This window comes from Limanda limanda, chromosome 19 (assembly GCF_963576545.1).
Source record: "Limanda limanda chromosome 19, fLimLim1.1, whole genome shotgun sequence".
Lineage (NCBI taxonomy): Eukaryota > Metazoa > Chordata > Actinopteri > Pleuronectiformes > Pleuronectidae > Limanda > Limanda limanda.
In genome coordinates this window covers 1,261,076-1,284,405 of record NC_083654.1, presented here as the reverse complement: position 1 = coordinate 1,284,405, position 23,330 = coordinate 1,261,076, and the positions used below count along the sequence as shown (strand labels likewise).

Genomic DNA, 23,330 nt, shown 5'->3' with positions numbered 1-23,330 from the left:
ACATTTTAAAGGAAAATAAAGAAAACCATCAAAATGTTTACATCTTTGGGTATCATTCACCTTGGTTTTCATAGAAGAACTTTTGGATAGGCTGACATGGTGAGACATAAGCCTTGTCCGTGCATTCAGGCAAGTATCACCATGAAACTTTTGCTGCCAACTCAGCGTCATTGAGGTCCCAGGGTGACCAATTTGGCATCTGAAGAGTAAACTTGGCAGCATGACGCCCCAAAACAGTCTTTTTTTTGGGCCAGTATGCCATCAAGCTGGTGCAGGTCAAACCTCTTAGTCTGAACTTATTTTCTGCGATGGACTTCATAGAAAATATGGACTGCATGGCTTTAATGTTCACGACAGTCTTCGTCATTATGTTACATTTGGTATATCGTCTTTCACAATCATGTTTTTGGAGATGAACAGTTGTGGTTATTTGAAAGCATTGGATAACCACATAACAGAGCTATGATATCAGATCAAAGATTTCCACCTGAATACCATGATGGAAACAAATGGTGACCTGGCTTGAACAGGAGGTTGGTTGTTCTCATGTAAATCTCTGGTAGAGTAAGGCTGAGGTTTATGGCAGTGGAGTTCATGCACTGCTACGGTTATACTCTCCATGGTAGTCATCCTGGAAGGCTCTTTCTGGACTGGCCTGGTTGGCAGCTGGCACGGAACACTGGCATTGGCACTGGTCACGGAACTAGCTATAGGGAAAGGTTTTTTTGGTTGAGGTAGGCTGGCACAAGCAGCATCAACAGGCTAACACTGGCCTAAACTATGGCTCACACATTCTCGTCAGACTGAGGTAGCTTTCTTTGGAAAATTTAAGAAAAGAATGGCTTTTAATGTGTTTCTTCTAAATGGCTTGTTTGGTCACTTCTTATCAGACCACCTCCCTAAGGCTTTCGCAAAGGCCGCTATGTTTTTTCCTTTTCTTATTGCAGAGGAACTGAAGGCAAAGTCAAGAGTTCTGTCAGAATAGATTGGCTGATATAAACCAGTCAGGACAAAATATTAGGATTAATTTGGGGTTTAAAGACGACAGTGCACATCTTCACATATCACCTTACCAGAGGAAATCAGAGCAATATAATATTTTGGTTAGGGAACTGACTCCCACTGGGAAGGTGATATGAGTGTTCATGGTGTGCACACTGAAAGAATATGACTGGGCCTGATCTGGAGTGGCAATGCTTTCTGAAGGCTTTTCAACATGCACATGTGCACATGCACAGGCAATAAAGGCAACAAACAGGCTTTGGTTCAAGGAAGGGGTGGGGAATTGGGGGGAAGTGGTAAAGGACCAGTATCTTAGCTTTGTCACAGTATTCTGTCATAACTTTGTGTAGGTTACTCTTAGGTTATTAGCAGCAGGCTTTGGGGAGACTAAACCTATGACTGGCCTCTATAAAGGATCAGGAGTGGGGTGGGGTCAAGGGTTTGTGTGGGGGCATTAACGTTGCTACCATTGACCAGTGTTAGCCAGGGCCCATGCCAGGTAAACCTGATGACTGCTGCTCAATGATGACCTGGCACTGTGCTGGACAGACCACCTGCTCACAAGAAGAGGCACAACAGCAAAACAGGAGGAGACAGGAGAGAAGAAAGACCGGGGGTCAGACATCATTCAAGTATAGTATTCATATATGAGATTTCCTTTGCCTAGCCACTGTACCACTGTGAAGAGTACTTTTATTTACTCACAGTGTGTTCGCTTAAATTACCATATAACAAAAGGACAAATAAAATGGGCTAAAAAGTAATGTCATGTATTAACCCACCAGTGTTGTTGCCATAAACATAGAAAACTGTTGGTGATAACTAGGAGGAAAGATGTATGCATTCTGTGGATATGGTAGCAACAAGCTCAGACCTCAGACGTCTACTTGTCCATTTATGTGTATTTCTTTTAATTACTCAAATAATTATTTACAAGTCTCTACTCAAAGAAAGATAATGAAAGATAAATGCAATGTTTGAATAAATTCGAACAAGCTGCATATTCTGAGTGACTACCTCAGGCACTGATTCCATTCTGGAGCAGTTTGCTTCATCTTTAAGGTTTCCGATGTGTCCTGTGTTGTTCCTCGGCACAGACCAGCTGTCCTGAGTTCCTTTACTGCAAACAAAACTGCAAACAGGTTCGGATTAAAAATACATATTCAGTTTGACTTTACAGTTTACAACATAGCTGGAGGACAATTCATGTGGGATGATAATTTAGTACAATTTAACAAGAGATAGAATGTAGAGTGCAGTAACATTTACGGTACCTGCGACGGTATCCAAAAACGAGAAATAGAACGCAGAAGATGATGCAGGCGGTGCCAATATGGATGCCAATGATGATGCTGCCCAGAGAGGCCTCTCCATCCCTGCACTGACACAGACTGTCCCCTCCTGGAAACAAACATAACACTAATGTGGAACATGCTATTGATGGAAAAAAGCTAAGCTATTAATCCTACATCCTGGCACATACAGAGGGGCTACAAGTCTGAGACCTCTTTCAGGACAGAGATTTAAAAAAAGATATTTAGGGAAATCTGTTTTATCAAAGTTTAATATTTTTCCCAACATGCAGGTCTCTGATAAAACATGATGAAGTAGGATGCGAATTAGCAAATGTGGGTTTACTAATTCAATTATGACCTTCCTTTTATGTTGCAGGTGTAGTCAGAGCACATGCTGAAAGCTCTTCCTGGACACTGTGTGATCCTACTCACCAGTATTTTGGTCACTGGCTCCTTCCTCTCCCAGTGATACCAGTCTCTTGGAACAATCACTCTCCCCGTTTCCATTGTAGGCCACCAGTTTGATTTCATACACTGCACCCGGTTCTGAAACAACATAAAATATATGAAATAATATTCAACCACATCATGAAACAGAATATAGAACTAGAAGTAGGACATTGAAGGTGTACTTGGATTTGTTACACTGAGGTTGTACTTTAGTGCCTGTATTCTAATGCAGTCTGTGACCACTTTGTTTTAGATTATAATAAGATCTGCAAGATTTGCATCTTTCGAGAAATTTATAGTAAACAAATTGTGACTGCAAAATAAACTACAGTTGATTCGTCCTCTCAAACCTGTCACCATACCCAGCGTAGGAACAAACTGACTGACAGACAGTCAGACAGTCAGACACACACACACACACACACACACACACACACACACACACACACACACACACACACACACAAAAACACACACACACACACACACACACACACACACACACACACACACACACAGATAATAGTGGGCATCTGACAATGAATAGATTGACTGAATTAAGTTCCACTGTTGTCGGTAGTAATCCTGTGGTTACAACAGGTTGCAACACCTTTGCCTTTAATTTTTTATTTATTTATTTTGGGTGACCAGGATAGGTGTGTTGCTATGGTTACAGGTGAGCCCAGAGGAGTCCGTATATAAACAAACATATTGGATATACTGTGCTGCAGTTCAGTCATGTGAGTGAAATTATGATGGTATGACAAAGTTAAATATTTTATGGTTTATTCTCTTTCTTTTTCCATATGGGACTCTTTGATTCTGTTGTTGTCTAACCTGCTGTATAGTTCAAATAGATTATTGCGAGAAGGAGCAGAGGGTTTCATATTATGATCACATATTCTGATGCAGCTACGCACAACCACACACTCACCCATGTTTGAGATGGTGTGGGCATTAATGGGACAGGGCAGCTGGATGGGTCCCTGGAAGTCAGCATTGGGGACCTTGCGGTAGGACAACCTGAAGCCCTCAGCCTTGCCGGCCTTACTGGGCAGCTCCCAGAGGACCTGCACAGCACTGGAATTCACCAACTTCGTGAAGAAGGTGGGAGGGGCCGGCACTGTATAGAGAGCAGAGATATACAATAGAGAGGATTGAGAGAATGATACGAACAAACCTAACTGTCCTCCCAGGAGACAACTGAACATAAAAAGCACACATCAGACAGCGAAAGCTTAAGAAATAATTTACAATTGGATCAGTTAACTGCACAACAGTAATTGTTCATAGTTAAACAGACTTATAAACTTGATATCATTTTTTGGGTTAATTGAATCTGCATTACTGTAATTTCTTCAATGGTTGCATTATGGACATTTTAACCATCAGATGGAAATCACAAAAGGTTTCCAACAGTCTGCAATACTTGGTTTTGTTTGCAGTGCAGAGAAAATGTGTTAAATAATGCAGAATGCAGAAAAGCACAACATAATTTGGGCAAAAATAACACATTGTACACAAGAAACCCATTTTTAAATCACTCAAGGCTGACCAGGCCATGATTAGGTACAATATTTCCCACGAGTTTCTATCAACCTTAATACATCAATTTCATACATTACGTATGTTTCAATTGTTACAGTTTGAATCTTCTATCACTTTTATGATAACTAACCCTAAAATACTTTAGCGCTCACTCTGCTGAGGCCTCATATTAAAATTCATTTCTCAACACAGAATCATTTTCTAAGAGTTCTTAGTCAATCTAATTTACTTAGATTCCTGTCAGACACGTTAATGTGACTGTTGCACAATATCATGTGACATTTGAGCCTGAATGTTGTCATGTGTAATAATACGCCACATGCTGATGTAGACATGGGTTTAAATTTTTGACCCAGTCATTTAAAAATATAACAGATAGCTTTCTCTCTGATATTAACTATTAATAATTGTGTGTCGTGTTCTTACCTCCACCTAGTGTTGTAGCCACCACAGTGTGAGACTGCTGGCTGGCTCCCAGAGGAGAGTAGGCCTTCAGGTAGAGGGAGTAGGTGGTGGCTGGTTCCAGGTTGGGAATGTCATGTTGGAATTTGCCTTTACTTATAGCTTCCTGCAGCTCCAGACTGTCAGGCTCTGAATCACACGCCCACATACAGTAAGTTTTTTTCTAATTATGTAATATTACTGTCCAATTTGAAGTACGATTGATATTTCACAGTAGAGTCTACTGAGTAGACTGTGTGTGTGCTGACACTCACCTCCTGTCTTGCGGATGTGAAGAACATAACCAATGATGCTGTCAGTGACGTCGGAGGGCGGTTGGCTCCATGCTATCTGTAGGGCATTTGTGGACAGGACACTGACTTTGAAGCCCTGGGGGGCGGCAGGCAGGTCTTTACTCTGGACCACAGCCAAACGTGCGCTGGCCTGGTTGGTCCCGGCACTGTTCTCGGCGATGCACTGGTAAATGGCCTCATCCTCTGAACTGATACGGGTCAGAGCCAGAGTGCTGCACAAACAACCCACAGTTCAGTTTACAACACAATACTTCACTGCTCCTCACCAATAATTAAAAATATAGTCCAGCATGAAAAAAATGTCAACTTAATTAAAAGTATTAGCAGAAGAATGTACCATAAGCATTAACATTAAAGTACAGGTTGGGTCAGTTTGACTGATGTATTATAATGCATGATATTATTACTTGATTCATATTAAAGCATTGATGTATGAGTAGCATGTTATTTTACTGTTGCTGCTGCAGGTTGAGCAGATTTGACCAACTCCAGTTTTATATACAGTTTTATAGGGATGCCTGATAAATCTGAGAGGTCATGAGAAGATTCATGGTCGAGGAAAAAGAAAAAATGTTCTGATGCTGTTTTCAGTTTTTGGATTTGACATGGAACTCTCCAATCTTTGAAATCTAGTTAAATATTTGACCATTTGAACCTTTCCTGAAATAAAAACCATGTGAGGAATTTAAAGGGAAAATTCACTATTTGTTGAAGCTGAACATATTAGAATTTGCCAACGTTGCATTTGTTTTCTACTCCAGTATTTGGATTATCATGCCTGCTAGGAACATATTTAAAAATTATAAAGTAAAGTAGAAGACAAAAATACAATATTGATGAATCCCTGGACTGTGTCTGTAACTGTCTCCTGCAGGTAAAGTTGAGCACACATCTTCTATACAGTTTTTTACTCCTACACAGCAATATTGTTTGTTCAAGAGTTAAACTACAATGTCCATTTAACATTGCAAATGAACTTTGTGCTGTAATATATGCTCAATTGCAGACCACAAATAACGATAACATATTCTCTGCAGTACTGCCACCATGTGGTTAAACTGTGAAATTCAGAAATGATAAAAAGCTCAGTTATATAGTGAGAGTTGACTAACACAGTTGTAGTTTTTTATAGATTACCAAAGTCTGCATCTGAGAATGTGACTTCTGCTAAAGTGGCATTGAGCAAGTGACACCCAATTTGCCCCATGACCGCTGTGCTGGCAGTGTATGAATGGTGTGTTATAGAGAAAGTGCTGCACACAGAAGCGCTGTATGATAGCATGTGAATGGGGGAATGTGACTTGTAATATAAAGTATGATGAGTGGTCGATAAGAATGGAAAACTCTATAAAATACAGTCCATTTATCATTCACAACTTAAATCTTGCTACGTGTGGATTTCAAATCCTAAACTCTGGAGGTAATCCTCTTTGACACTTTGCCTGTCATGACATAATCCAGTTCAACAATAACACAGTACTCTGATGCCTCTGTCTTTGGGTTGCTACGATTGTTAACTTTATAATCAAGATGTTCCTTAAATGCAATAATAATCTCACTGACTCAGTCAATTCGATTCAGACTTTCCATGTTTCTGGAAGTTTTAGATTTTGCATTTTAAATATCTACCTGTTGTTGTTGGTCAGCTTGACATTGTTTCCAGGCATCAGGACCTTGCCGTTCTTCAGCCAGATGAGGTGAGGCTCTGGGACACCCTGGGCCACACAGCTGAAAACAACACTGCCCCCTGCTGGTTTGGACACAGACTGCGGCCACTGCAGGAACTCTGGGGGAGCTGAGTAGGAGCAGAGAGAAAGATAGGATAAGGCACAGACAACAACTAGAATCATTATAAAAATTGTCATTGTCATATATGGCATTGTCTCCATAAACTCCATCTAGGTATCTATGCATCCATATATCTATCTATCTATCTATCTATCTATCTATCTATCTATCTATCTATCTATCTATCTATCTATCTATCTATCTATCTATCTATCTATCTATCTATCTATCTATCTATCTATCTATCTATCTATCTATCTATCTATCTATCTATCTATCTATCTATCTATCTATCTATCTATCTATCTATCTATCTATCTATCTATCTATCTATCTATCTATCTATCTATCTATCTATCTATCTATCTATCTATCTATCTATCTATCTATCTATCTATCTATCTATCTATCTATCTATCTATCTATCTATCTATCTATCTGTTTGTTTATTTTGAACAATTGTTGAATTTGTATCCTTGGTACAAAGCAGTGAGACTGTTGCTATGGTTACGCCCTGTTAATTATACCTTGTTCAGTGATGGTGAACTTTAATTGTTTGAGTTGTTTGATTTTAGTGGTATTATTATGACATTATTTTATTTTTAGTTTTAAATGTAAACTGAATTGACCATCTGATTATAAAGTTGAAACTTTCTGGATTTTCATGAAACCCTTCAAAACTAAAATTTATATAAACAGAGATGGTTAAATCTCCATAAACTGTATGTAAAGCATTGCATTGTGTGCTGTGGTCAGCAGGAATAGAAAGTATATGTTTGTTGTAAATGATCCCAGTAGGGTTAGGGTTAGGGTTAGGGTTTGTTCAGTGTTCAGTTCCTTCATTTTAAAATCAGATTATGTGCTCTCTGTCTGTGTGTGCGTGTGTATGTGTGTGTGTGTGTGTGTGTGTGTTTGTGTGTGTGTGAGTGTGGGGGGGGGGGGTATTCATTATGTAGCTGTCCACCCCTTCATCTGTTCAATCGTCCCACCACCATGCTAGAAGGTATCAGGCGTCCTCAGCTGACCGTTTATCAACCGATCTATACTCGGTATTGATCAGTGATTCTGTTGACCTTGGCTTTCCCTGTGCCTCACACATCTTATTATATCTTATTAGCTCCTATTGTCTGCAGCCTGTTATGGGGGCTTCTGTCCCCTGCTGAGATATTCAATGATCATAGATAGATTTTCAACATCAATGTTTTATTTTTATTTTATTTTATCATAAAACTGAACATCATATTTTGGTCACGTAGTTGTGTCACTCAATTGTCACCCAAGCACAAGTTGAGAAGTATGAGCATTAGATGTACCTAAATAAACACATAAAAGATAGATAATATATAATAATAATAATATACTTTAACAAACAGCAGAAAAAAGAATAATGGTACTATTCTAGACATTGTTGGAGCTTTATTTATACTGTTGAGTGGTTTAAGAAACAAGAATGAATTATTGATATAATATGTAAGTAAAATCTCAATTCAAACTAAAATTGTTGTTTATTTTGTTCACTCTTAACCATCATCTGTACTTGAGCACATCACTTCTGTAAATGTGGTTTTACTTTTCAGCACAGAATAGGAAATGACCTGCTCTCGCATTCTGAATTCCTATCAAAGTGATAATAACCCTTTATTATCATAATTCATACATTTGTGTTAATCTGTTTATTTTGACATATACAGAGCACATATGACGTTTGTATATTTTTGCCAACACATTTTCAGAAAGAAGTAATGTTACTTAGTGGTTGATACTTTGGTCCTGATTTACATAAAAAATGAAGATCTGCAGCTCATCTTGTCTGGAAAGCATGTGGACAAAATATATGTTGCAGTTAATGCATTCTCCAAAATGGCTGGTCACCCTTTGAGTGTATCTCTACATGGTGACACCATGGTTGCCCCTACCCATCCGCTGGGATCCTATCCATCTTCCAGCCCTCCATAATTAACCCTGAGACCACGCCTCCTTTTCTCTCCACCTCCTCCATGTGTCTGTTGTGACTTCAGAACCTCCTCCCTCCCTCCAACTGTTTCCATAGACACACTCTGAATCCTCCTGTCAAGGTCAGGGGTCAGAGGTCAAAGGTTGCCAGTCATCCTTCATCTCCTTTCCCTTTCTCTTTGCATCCCCCTCCTGCACCTTGTGCCATGAAGTGACCGTCTCTACATGTTGTGCTCTTTGTCTCTCTGGCCATGGTCATGATCGTGACCACAGAGAAAGACTCTGCTTACCTTCACACTGAAACACAGCCGTCAGCCAGTCTCACTGATCCCAACTGAACTTGACTCCAGATGAAAAATAAAAACATCCACCTTCACTATGAGTCATCTTGCCTCTGTATATTTGAACCTCAAGCTGTTACAACTATATTGTAGGTCATTACTCTTACTAAAGACTAATGAAACCAGAGAAAACATTTTCCAATATTAACTATAAAGCTTTTATCTTCATGCATCCAAATGTTTTGAAACCCATTTAATAGTAAGGTGTTTTTCTATTTCAAATTACATTTGGTCTATTCTGTCTTTCTAATTTACTGGGGACTCACTAAGGGCCAGTACTAATTACAGTATAATCAGAAATAATTCTGTGGTTGTATTTCACGCATTTTTTGTTCAATCTATGGAAATATAAGTTTGTTAAAGAGCAATCTTTGTAATCACTGGAAGCGTTATTGATTGTTATTTTTGTGTCCATCCCAGTACATTTGTATATAGAGAACTCAACAGTGAAACTGTACTTAGACTTCTGTTTTCTCCCCATGTGACCCCAACACGATACACTGTTATGTGTGCACAATTATTATAGACATTCTTTTTTTGATACAACTGTACCATGAATCTACCATGAGTCCTTTTTGACATGATCTATCGTTGGATCTAGTTTTAGATGCTCCGCTGCAGAATAATGAGGACGCTTTAACCACATTGTGGGTGGTCATGTTACCAGATGACCAAAGCATAAAGGGCTTTGTTCTCTCCCAACCCCAAAACCAGAGCAAACTGATCAATAAATTGATGAATATATTAGAGATCAGTGCCTCCTCTCCTCCCATACACCTGAGACACTGCCAATCACTGAGTGTGTGACAGCAGCAAGTATTGATTGATGTGGTCAGATAAACCTCGAATTGAAGGAAAGCTGATTTACGAATATGAATGTATATTGATCTCACTGAGATTTAAAGACATCTAATATAATCAGCTTCAGTCCATTCTTTTTGTCTTTGATTCATATATCAGGGCTGTGGTTCAGGTGGTCGAGAAGCACTACAGTATACTGTATGTGGTAGTATTGTGTGAATGTGTGTAAATGGGTGAATGTGACTTGTACTTGTAGCACTTGGAACTATCGTGAGAATTACTCAGTCAGTAAGTCATAATTGTAGAGAATCCACAATAAAATGTCCTCCTAGCCCACTGTCAGCTCTCTGAGATTAAAATCAGAAAACAGCTGAGTCAGCGTAAACAGACTCAGCTGTTTGGTGTGGATTTGGATGATTTTTTTTCAGTTTAATATTAATCATTACCTAATTAATATAATGTATATTATATTTTTAATTCAGACCGAAACAGTTCTACTTGTAACTCTGATGACTTATTACATTACATTTCACATTTTTATGTTTGTGCAATGTTATGCTTTGATCATAACATTTTCCTGTTTCTTACAAATACCCCAAATATGAGTTCATGGGTTACCACTTAAAGGTTCCAATGGGTGCATGTTTATTAACAGTGGAAAAATAAGTACTTAGGCCCTTCACTTCAGTAAAAATACAAATACCTCAATGACGAAACACACCTTTAACATCTTATCTTATCTTATCTTATAACATGTGTGATTGGTATTGATGGATTAAGATACAAGCACCATTAATCCCTCACCACTCATCTTCACTGTATCTCTCTCTGTACACACTGAGTGTGTTTGCCGACACGTACAATGTAGGTTTTTAGCATTTGTAGCAAATCAGGTTTCACTCCCATGACTTACAGGAACATATTTCATCATACAGAGAAACCAGGGACGCTCCATAATTCTGCAAGCTGCTAACTGAGCAGGTTTCAGGACAGCCAGTTAAGACACAGCAAATGACAGTGATAAATATAAGTGGCCTGAGTATATGGACATCTACAGGATAATGGGTGAGTCCATGTAATAGAGAGCTACCACCCCCACACACACTCACACCCACACACATAGCTGATCACTGGTGTTAGCCTTTTTTTGTGAGAAAGGAACTGGAAGGGGTGTGCATATGTGCAAAGAAGGTGGGGAGGGGTCTCCCACCATCAGTGTCACCACACAACAAACATAGGCTCCCAGCCTCCACCCCCACTAAACAGCCAGGGGCAAAGGTGAGAAGACAGCTCTGGTATTGACCCTTTCCACCCGCTCCCCTCACCACCACTGCAAGTTAATACGGTCAATTGCACACACACACACACACACACACACACACACACACACACACACACACACACACACACACAGGATACTATATGTCACAGAGGTGCAGGAAATTCAGACAATTAAACAAAGGCTGCAACAATGGCTGCACATTTGCCAGAGCATCTGTTTCTTTTTCTTTGTGATTATCTGACAATCTTCAGGTTTATGCAAAATGGTCTATTTATTAGCCTTGCTTTGTCAAAATAGTTCTTCTAACAACTTAAAGACCTTATAGAACATTTCTCCCACCTTTCTTTTACATTGTGTTGACAGGTTAAAGAAGATGCTGTAAATTAGAAACTCAGTAGTAAAAGTTATCTGCACAAACAAGACAGTTTGTAACTGAGACATCTTCCGACTTGTTGGTGGGCTAAACTCATCTTCCTGTTCCTATTACTGTACCATAATCAGTATCCAGAGCAATGAGATCCCAAGCTCCGGAAATGTTGGGTCTTACTAAGGTTTATATCCTTCTCTAACACGTACAATAGTGTCTCTCAGGTTACTCCTCTCAGCACTATAAATGTATAGTTCTTGGACAATATTCCTCTTCAAGAATTGGTGTCAGAACATACTAAAGGTTCAGGCTACATCCATACTACTGCGTTTTCAAACTAAAACCCTCTCTGTCGACACAAGCATTTTGGTTCCATATCAGTGTTAATCCCCGTTCATACTAACAAACCTGAGAACACACATCACATGACCACTCACGTACACCGGGCATGTGCGTGGCGGTGTAAACAGGCTACATTTGATTGTTAGTTGCAGAAAGAGCTAGACTACAAATGAGAGGCAGGAATGGCAAAATGGCATCTCCTACCCATGCAAGCAACTGTGTCACTGTAAAATACTGCTCATATACTTTTTAGTTTTATCAGCTCTAAAACTCCAGAGTAGTGTGGACACCAGGCATATCCCTAGCAGAATTGATGCATTTTCTCTTTACAACGTGTAGAATGGATGTGGATTAAATTCCAGAAGAAAGAACCGTTACAGGTATAAAGTTTGATCCATATGATGGTAAGATGAAATGTTGACAGATATTTTTTTATCTTTGCCAATAATTTGTGGAAATTCATAATCTCTTTATTTCGGAACTGCTGGATGATGCTGTGGAAAACTGTTCCTTGCAAACAAAACACCTCATCTCTAAAGTTAGATACAAAATAATGTGCGGCCACAGTCAATCAAAAGCTTTGCAAAAAAATATTTGTGCAGTGGTCTCTGTTGGTTCTCACCTTGCACCACGAGTCGGCCGAGTGCTGTGCGTCTCATTCTGGTGCCAGGCCGATTGGCAGCACACACATACACACCAGAGTGTTGCAAGGACACATCTGAGATCATCAGGTTCCCTGTACCCAGAACCTGGATACCCTCCACCCCAATGGAGCGTCCATCTGATGGATACAGAAATAGAGAGAGTGAGTTAAAAGTTAATGCATGCCGATTGCAATTAAATAATCAACCTCCCACCATATAAATGTGATTAGAGTGGTACCTAGCCTGCTCCAGGAAACTATGGGCCTTGGGTTTCCAGTGGCGATGCATTCCAAGATGGCCGTCTGATGGACAGTGAGGGTTAGATTCTGAGGTCCTGACAAGATGAACGGCTCCTTGTAGAGTCTGGGAGCTCCACCTGCAAAGAAGAAGGAAGAACCAGAGTGAATGTGGATTAAATGATAAATAAACAGGGACAAAGATTTTGAATAGTATGGTGCTGCAGTCTATCTTCCACCATTCTACTTTCACACTGTGTCACACAGCGGCTGATACAATTACTATTGAAAATGCTTTGGAAAGCACGTGTGCATTGCATGTCCCTTGGACTGAATCAGATATTTCTAAACAAGTGATTAAGGTTTTATTACCATATCTCTACATTATTTGACATTAACATTTAGATGGGTTGTATTGTGTACCATTTGTGTCAATCTGCTGTTTATAAACAAGCTGACTTGTCTGGTGGACCTTTCCCTCATACCAAACAAACTAAAAAAATGTATTTATAAAAACTTGTCAGCTCTGGTGATTTGATATAATATGGTTTTAGATGTAACAGCCAGAATGTTGAGGAGTCTGGGGTGTACTACAGTGAAGAATTATGTGAGTAGAACACATGTTCACTCCAAAGACACGTCTCTGACCACTTGTATATAACATGCTTCATCTGTGTCCACCTACCAGTGACATTGAGAATGGCCTCATGGCTGTAGCGAGTATTGGCCGGGTTGGTGGCGACACATCGGAAAATCCCAGCGTCCGCCTGCCTCACACCTGTCACCTGGAGAATACCCATTGGTAGCAGAGTGTACCTGGACAGGGAGGGGAGGGGAGGGGAGGTCAGTGTACAGGTGGGGCACTTAGGTATTTGAATTCATGACTTTCCAAATTTCTAAAGTGAGCTCATTAAGGGGCTCAGGAGGCTTGTTCAATCACTCATTCCTTTCATCAGTTCAGGGTGCAAACAAACATCGAAAAGACTGTGGAGATGTGGATCGTGTTGTAGGAATAGGTTTTATGGGTGTTGAGGATGTCCACTGAGATTCTTCAAGTCGAGCACTGGTTTGTTTTTTTGGCAGAGAGGTAGTGAATGTTCAGCTCATAACATCATTAGCATGATTAGCATGCATTAGCTCTGAGGGAAAATTGTGCTTGTTTACATGGAGGTTGCTTTCACCCTGAGCCTCCCAGGGTAAAGCTCTAACATACCTATTATCCAGTGCAGAGTTCCACACTGTAGTGTATGTGTGCATGGTGTTACCTGTTGTCAGTGGTGTTGAGTGTTACTCTGTCTCTCTCCCAGGTGATCTTGGCCTCAGGTACCCCATTAATCTGACACTGGAAACGAGCAACACTTCCCTCATCCACAGCCATGGACACAGGGTGGGTGTGGAACTTAGGAAGAGCTAAAGAGTAGTCAAAACAAAGATCAGCTTCAGTCAGGAAAATACTGCACATGGATATTGTAACGAAACAGAAAGGACCAATTCTACTCACAATGTTAATTCTACTAGTGGTAGTTGGCACAATTTAGCCTGTACAAAACAAAAGGGATCCAGTGTCTTTGGAGCTTGACCTTCAAAAGGGACTGAATTCTTGGCTGTGCTTCTACAATTTTAATTTTTCATTTCATTTTTGCAACTCTGTGCTAAACACTGTCCGAAGGAGAAATACACATTTAAATCAATCGGCAGGAATCAATGAGCTCTTTTAAAAAAGTGGCAAACTGTATCTGTCGATTCAGTTAACATTAACCATGCTGCTGTAAACTACGAGGATACAATACAACTAAAAAGTGGGCTTGAGTTGATTAGTAGATTCTATCTCGTCAAGGTTTTAATTGCAGAGACATTAAATTACATTTCTCTTTCTCCACTTTTCTGTCCTGGATATTTCCACCTATGCTGAATAGGACAAATGTGGAATGTGATTTTACATCAGTCTTTTGTTCTTATGCCAGGTGTCACTGCCATAAAGTATTTAGATAGAAAAAGAACAATCTGAGAGTAAAGACAGAGGAGAACAGAAATCAGCCCATTGTTCCGTGGCTCATTGAAGAGTTTGTGCAGACAGATTCTCAACCCATGATTGAATGACCAGCACTTATAAATCATAAGAAAAAGTTACACACACACACACACACACACACACACACACACACACACACACACACACACACACACACACACACAAACATACAAATACCAAATAACTGGCGGCCATAATCAATAAGGGCGTACAATACAGAAAGGTGGTCTGCAAATAATAGAGCATCCCCATGGCAACTCATTGCACTGAAGTAAGATCACTTCAAGGTACCCATAATTCTCCTGGATTACCCATAAACCCCTAGTTTTATTAGTCTGAGAGAAGGAGTGGGGGTGGTGAGGAGAGCTTGTACACTTTAGTAGCCTGGTGCTGATGTGTGTTTTAGTGTGTGTTCAGCATATGTAACCATGTACAGTAACGTACACACTGTAATTTATTGCTTTTCCACAATGAGAAGCTGATGTTTGTATCTGGGCACCTGTTCCCTATGACAACCACGGATCAGATGCTGGGTGGGGGATGGTTTGCCGAGTATAATGCAGAGTTGTTCACCATGTGAAACATCATTTATAACAAATACGAAGGAATGTTTCAAGAGAGAAAAGGCAACTTGCAGTGGCAGTCTGTGGGGTATCCTCTGCTCTCAGTGGAGCCTTACAGCATGTGGATAACAGGGATATGCTTTACGTTTTCTTCAAGTGAGTTCCAGAGCAGGAGTCCCATAACAATGAAGGAAGATGCATGGTGAGCGAATCAGGCAATAAGCAGTGACATTTTTTCTTCCCATCTCTGAGTATTAATAACCCTTTTCCAAAGCCCATCTATTTGCATGTCATAAGAATTAAACAGTTATATATTGTGTTTTGCTGCACTGTCAGACACTTACATGCCAAGAGGACTTTGGCTTTGCGGCTGACCAGCATGCCATAGCGATTTTGGGCAGCACAGTCGTACTCGCCCATATCCGCATCGCTCCCCTCTCTGCGTTTCTGGAAGCTCCGGATGAACAGTGTGCCATTCGCCAGAACCTGAACCCGTGGACTCGTGGGTATAGGCACACCGTTTTTACGCCACGTCACCATGATCGGTTCCTCACCCTGCACCCCACAGTCCAGCATTAGAGGCTGATCTCTTACTGCAATCACATCACTAGGCTCCAGCAGGAAAGAGAGTTCTGAGGCCAGACAGCCACCTGCAGACAGGAGACAGAGACAGATGGGTTATCAGAGAGAGGTTAAGAGCTTGATTAAAATGATCACATGTACATCACTAGAGGACCTTTCAAATTAAGCTTTAGTGGTGGGAACCCCTCTTACTCTAACTCCTGTGTCAAAATGCATCTTTAAAATAGCAAGTTTTCAGCTAACATATGATTTAGAAAGACAATTAATCTTAGACACCTTTTTGATAAAAATATTGTGAAAGGTACAGTGTCTGAAATGTCACAAGCAAACTCGGATCTTTATTAAACGGTCAGTGTGTACAATTTTGTGACATCTAGTGGTTGGTAGAAGTTGCATGTTTCAGCTGAATACCCCTCACTTTATCCTCTACCTCCAATATGAAAGATAACCTGTGGTAGCCTTCAGTTGTCATAAAAACTCAAAAGGCCACCATGTAAAAAATATGGTGGCCTCCGTAGAGAGGACCCGTGCTGATGTAAATATAAAGCATTTATATATAAAGGGCCCATTCTAGGGTTAGGAAAACAACAATTCGTACAATTTACTCAATAACATACTAAGAAAAACATCACTAGGGTTATTTTAAATGGAATTTCTACCAATAGATCCCCTTCACCTAAATCTTGCACACTGAACCTTACGTTTTTTACAGATTGCCAGGATTCTTTCTGTATCTTCAGTACAGCTCGTAAACATGGCTTGTAAACAACTGACTTCAATCTTAACTTGATACAAATGTCATAGTTGGCACATTTCATGCTAATGTGGAATGACTTATTCGTGGGAGAGCAACCTTGAACTGTTGCGGTTTTTGTCAAGACATCGAAACAAATGATGGTGGATCATAAAACATCAACCGCTCAAACACACAAACATCCCATGGTACCATAGACAATAGCATGGTCATCTTGGTCAAACACCAATCATCAGGGAAGTCTTCACCAGTTTGTCCTCACTCAATACCAAAAATCATCTAAGTTGATTGATGCTGCATTTGATTTTGAAGCCTATAATTCTTTCACTGAAGAAGAGCCTCAATGGAGGCTGAATACCAGCAAACCATCTAGACAGAGAGGGAAACGACAATGGCCAAGCTGGAGAGCAGAAGACTGGCAAGGGTTGCAGAGGTCAAGTTAAGAGAGCCTCCATTGAAGCCGGGACCATTTGTGACAATAGTATTGTGACAATGCTTATTTGCACCCAATCCCCAGTAACCTCTGTAAAATCTCCTATCAGCCACCATGCACCCAAGAGCACCATCTGCCCTTCTTATGCATCCCCCGACCCCTCCCTTCTCTTCCAACCCTTTCAGATCCATCTCTGAGGTGACTTTCCCATGCCACCAGACCTCTCTTTGTCACCCTTGTCCCCACTCCTCCATGACCTTGGTGACGCTCCCAGTCTTCCCTGTTTTCTTTCAGTCTTTTCTGGTGCTAATACTCTCATATGCAAAGAGCCTTGAACCCTGGCATCCACCACTTTCCTCCCCAGCTGTGAAGCAGTAACAATGCATTTGGACTTGAACCTGGACAATCAATGTCGCTACGGAGTCTTGCATCTGTTCAGACACATAAACCCTGTCCTGCCACACAAACAGCATTTATTGTTGTCCAGACACCATCAAGCACAACATCCCACAAATGAACTTGACTTCAGATGTTTTCTGTTTTTCTATTCCCAGTTAAGTTCAGTTCCACTGTGGAGACCAGTTGATGCTGGGTGATGTTCAGTTATTGAACATAATTGTCCAGATACATTTATATATTCACACAGATTTGTTTTTATTTTAACGAAAATACATAAACGTTTTTTTAGCCTGCATGGTACCTGGTAACTAGCATTATGGAGGCAGAAACCTCAGGGATAACAACTAAACTACATCTGCATGCATGGATACAGAGATAAGTAAGAAAATAACATTTCAATAGATTCCACCAACTTCAGTACATGCAAATGATGTAGATCAGTAGATAAAATCCCCCCTCACTAGTTACATTGAGCAGAAATGCTTTCTTCTGAGGTATGGACCCAAAAGAAAGTAAGGGCCGAGGTATCAAAGCATCTACAAACCACAGAGGTGGTTATAATCTATAATAATAATATAGTTTCTCTGGAACTGAGCATGTTGAAAGCTCTTTGTTGAAAAGTAACTGATACAATGAGTCTATCAAATTAAAGTCAATTACAATACAGTGATAGGGCACAAGCACAGCTTTAACATACAGCCGAGATGTTCCCTATGCTTATGTTCTGTAATTGGCATTTCTCAAGTGTTACATTAACAAATTAGCATGTCCTCCTTTTAATTGAACCCTACCCTTCCACCACCAGCAGATGCAGCCAGCAGAAGGGATTGTGGATCTACTGGTCAGCTGTGTCTGGACAGGATAGAACCCTGCAGCTCCTGATCCTCCCCTTCCTCAGGCTTGGTAATGAAATCCAGGGCTCCCAAGGGGGGACTTGCATTGCATTATGTGGCCATGATTATCAAACACACAGTGTTGGTCACTATAAGGCCTAAAAGGCCAGAGATAATGTGGCATCTAGTACGAACAGGATAGAGTGACCACTCATACAAAATGATAACCTAGGCTTTAGATGATCTCAAGTCTCAATTATGACTAATTATGATTAATTTAGTCTTGGGTGTTTTTTTGTACAATTTAGTATATAATAGCATATAAATGGGCTGTTTCACCATTAGGACTATCTACCTGTATTAGATCACATTAGATTGTACAGGTGCACCATATAAGCTCAATACCAGTTTTGAGCTAACCTGTGATATGTGTGCCCCAACACAATGCATTGCCATATAGTCTATCCCCTGTCTTGTTTCTAGACTGAAAGCTCAAATTCCAAATGATTCTCTCCATCAAGATGAATAATGGTAGATAACAGTATAAAAACCAAAGGATGTTAGACGACAAACTTTAAGGCAACCTCCGACTGGAGGAGTTAAATATATTCTATACAAGTTCCAACAAGCTGAAACTGCATGGGGGTGTGATTAAGTGCATAATATTGGAGATTGAATAATTTTCACTATAGGGGTAGGACTATAATGAGATTTTTTTGAGAGGAGGGGGTTGTCCAGAAACCCCCACAATAGCACCATGTGCATGCTTGCAACCCCGAGCCCCTCAGAGGTCATGGGAGAGTCAGAGGTGTGGAGGGTGGATGTGTAGATGAGGGGGTGAGGGGTGGGAAGGGTAGTTTGTGTCCAGTCTTTGACTATCCCAGCCCTCCACTGCTATTGTTCAGTGAAACTACTGCACATGAACTTCACAGGCTTCTGTCCAGCCCCCATAAAAAAGGGACAGAGAAAGAGAAATTGTCGAGATGACCATATAAGAATCTTCTCATCAATATCTTTGCTCTCCTCTCTCGTCATTTCTGTTCTATGGACAGCTTGGTAGAAATGCAGAGATTTGAGACAGGACTGACAACTAGAATGAAGTATTGCAATATCTCATATTAACCCTTTTATAATGGGCCAGAGAATAGGCTTTAAAAGGTTAGGCTTGGAGGTTCATATTTAATAGATGTACTGCCCCCTTAATAAATACCCTTTACAAATTAACAAATCTAAGCTCATTAAATGTTTTGATTATGTGCTGTATCAAATATTCTAACATTTCCCCTTCTTTTTTCCCCCTTGCCAATGTCCTTTTCCTCTTTTTATCTGTTTTCAGAGGGAAAGGATTTTGATCGAATGTGCACTTAAAAGTTTGGGCAGGAAAATGGAAATATTTGGGCAGACATAAAACCAAAACCTGCGTCCTCCTTTGCTCTCCAAGTACATGTATTGGGAACCTTTTTCTGATCAAGAACCATTTCAATACTTACAACATACAAGGGCCAAGTTTGAACACATCACACTATCCTCTCTAATGTGATGGCTGGAACTGCATCTGTTTGGTGAAGTGTTGGTTATGATGATGCTAACAGGATGTCAACCTCAGCAGTGATCCCTCACACACTAAAGTTCAGTATTTGTTATGTCACAGGCCAGAGAGAATTTTTTTTACATTTCTCGTGTGCTCTTGTGTTTCTGTATTTTTTTTTCAATAATACATTCTCTGCCAGTTCTGCAAGATAAACTGAAATTTAGCTCACCCACTAAAGTCCCTGTGAAACACTGTCTCTGTCAGAATCACTTCTAGCATATCACCACAAACTACACACTGGTTTATCTTGTACTTTAGCGAAAAATAATTGTTTGCTCATGTCATTGGATTCCCCTTGATTGTGACCTTTTTTAAAAGCAGAAAATTCAATTATATCATGATATTTGTTTAAATATAAATCTCTCATATCTATCTTCATACACTGATGCTGTGAATGGGCCCAGGACATCCCATCTGCATAGCATAGGGGGGGGGGGGGGTGATTTGTAATGGTCAGTATAGATTGAATAACCCTGACCAAACACAGGAGTCCCCATTTACAATGTGGATCAATAATCAATAATCCTTAATGTAATGGGGAAATCAGTTACTGTGATTGTTCTGTTTTAATCAGTGAGGGAGGAATGAGCAGACTGAGTAGGACAGATACAGAGTGGAGAAGTGAGCAGCCAGATGATGTGGTCAATCGGACTGGTCAGATAGAGAGAGCGGGACTGTAATCTAGCAGGAGAATAACCGTAGTAGAGAGAGAGATGTCTATGGTTATTTAAGCTCATTAGGGACGGTTTCCACAGTTATATTACTAATTAATTCTTCAAAAAATTGTGCTGCTCCACCAATGGCTGAAACAATCTGTTATCATGAGTTTTCATCCCCATTTGCCATTTCACTTTAATAACATCAACAATTAAAAAGATTTTTTGCTAGGGCTAGGGGTTAGTTTTGGTGATTGCTGTGTTGTTCATAGCAACATTGCAGTTCATCCTTTAATTTTCTTCTTATACTATTGTCATCTAGAGGGGGTGGTCAGTCATTGTGGTCACTGCTGCTCCTGCTAAGTGTTCCTATTCTGTTCACACTGAAATATGGCTATGGAAGATTGCGAATAGATGAGACTGATGCTGCTCTTTGGCCTTTAATATACGGTTAAGGACACTTTATAGAAATAACATCAGCTGCTGTGCAGGTGTTTGTGTGTATCTTTTTCATTTGTTTGCCATTACAAAGTAACAATCTTTTTTGGAGTAATCTTTTAATTAGAAGAATTAACTACTACTGAAGTACTATGAATTGCCATTGTTTAAGAAAATCATATTTTATCATTAAATATGTCAACTCAGGTAGTACATACTATTTACAACCCAACATTACAGAGAAGGTTTTTACAAAAACTACAAAACTTGTGATGAATGGTAGTCTGATGGTTTTGGTGCTGTTGATGGTCAAACATATGATGATCGTGCACAACGACTTATTGTGCAGGAAATGTACTGGTCATGATCATACTATAACTATCGGTCAAACAGATGACCAGCTCTATATTTATAAACGTGGACACATCCATCCTGTCTGGTAGGAGAAAAAGCATTAAGGCTTGTACAAATGTAGTAGTGAACATTTTTGAAAGATGTTAAATTGACTCATTAAGTTCAAAGCATTCAAGCAGTATTTGCTTGTTAGCACCTCATATAGTCACCTCAGTGTTGGATGAGGGCCCTCTAAAAAATGTCACATCAGCTTCATAATCATATCTCTGCATGTTTTGAATCCTGTTAGCTTTGGCCTAAACTCTCTACAGATTGAGACATTAGCCTGTTTTCATTCACACTGCAGGGAATGCCAGTCACCACAGGCCCTTTGTGTAGTTGAGACCAAGGGGTATTTCTGCTGGCCTATTCCATCATGGGCACTGTGTGTGTGTGTGTGAGGTCAGTATATGTGGGTTGGGGGTTGCTGAGGACACGGTCATGGGCAGCTGTCGGGGGGATTACCTTTTACACTTTATCTTTAATAAGGTCTCAATCTAAGCGCTGACTGAGGGCAGTGTTATGTAGATGAGGGTACGAGGGTCAAGTCAGGCTTCAGGGAGGAGGGGTTAGGGTAGGGGGGTGGTTATTGTGTCCCTGGTCTGCCCTTCCCCAGACTGCTCCACTGACCATGATGACTCAGTGCCCTACCCCCTCCAAGAGGCTAGAGGTCACTGACTCTAACCCTACACGACTGTCTGACCTATACACAGAGCCACCGACGCCGTCTGCTCTGCTTTCCACTAATGCAAAGCTGTTTGGTTGTCTCTTGAATAAAAGATTTTTGTTGCCATCTAAATCTGTGAGTTATTTCGAAAGTTATGTTATGATCATTAATTATTAAAACTGGAAAGATGACATTCAGATGTAAACCATTACTGCAGGTATAATCTTAAGTGAAATCCTAATTACAAACAGTTTCTGAAGTTTTGATTTGCACTTCACAGTCTTCCTTGAATGCGGCCTGTTTAAATACAATTTCCAGTAGTGCTTGAGTGGACCTTGATTTAATTTTTGATATTTGTACTATTCTTTCTTGACTACCTAGATCAGGTTAACCGTGTTGATAACCGTTTGAATTGCTAATTGGATTATTTAATATTTTTGCAAGTTAAATTGTTAATACTTATGACAACTTCATATTCATATATATATTTTTAGACCACCCCCATCCCCTGTCCAAGTTAACAAATATTCTTTAGTGCTTGAGCTTTAAATGGACTTTGATGCGTGTTTGCATTTGGTCCACTTCATCAAGCTTGCCTTCGAGGAAGGCCCCAAGATGTGTCTGAAAGCTCAGGAACGACTTATTGGAATTATGGTTGTGGTTAGCGAGGTTAATACCTAGAAATTTGACAACACTTTGAGTTTGCATGTTGTGCATATTTATGCAGTGATAATCAATTCACACCCATGTCCATATTGACAAAAGCTTGGATCTGGACTAAACATCCATTCTTTGTTGATAATTTGTGAACTATTAATTAGAACAGAGTAGAAACCACAACAATTCAAGAATTATAATACAGTCATAACAAGCACTGGTGGAACAGACAGAAGATTAAACTTAGTGGCCGGTTTTATAGAGAGCAGTAATGAGGGAGCTGTTGTTGGTGATAGTTATGGATTTCAGTTTGAAAAAGTGTTGCAGCTGACTGAAAGTCAAAGTCAATGCTGGAACAGTACAGGCTCCAGCAGCATCTTCTGCTCTCTGAACTTGATCCCTGTTCATTCAGCTCCCATCCTACACTCATACACATGAACTAAGCTAAACTGTGAATTTAAAATCTAAACTGTACTTACCTAGACAGTAGAAGGATGCCAGGCAGATGAGGAGGAGTCTTGGTTTCAT

At 40.1% G+C, this 23,330-nt stretch overlaps 1 protein-coding gene across 1 annotated transcript; it reads right to left on the bottom strand.

The window, feature by feature from the left end:
* Positions 1–1,481: 1,481 nt before the first annotated feature.
* si:ch211-57n23.4 (immunoglobulin superfamily DCC subclass member 3) lies at positions 1,482–23,330 on the bottom strand. The gene is made up of 14 exons (XM_061093239.1): positions 23,282–23,330; positions 15,744–16,049; positions 14,070–14,214; positions 13,490–13,620; positions 12,807–12,944; positions 12,547–12,705; positions 6,680–6,845; positions 5,012–5,262; positions 4,722–4,886; positions 3,682–3,870; positions 2,730–2,843; positions 2,277–2,403; positions 2,020–2,134; positions 1,482–1,556 (listed from the first exon to the last, which is right to left on the bottom strand). The coding sequence occupies exons 1-14, from the start codon at positions 23,328–23,330 to the stop codon at positions 1,482–1,484; spliced, it is 2,130 nt and encodes a 709-aa protein (XP_060949222.1).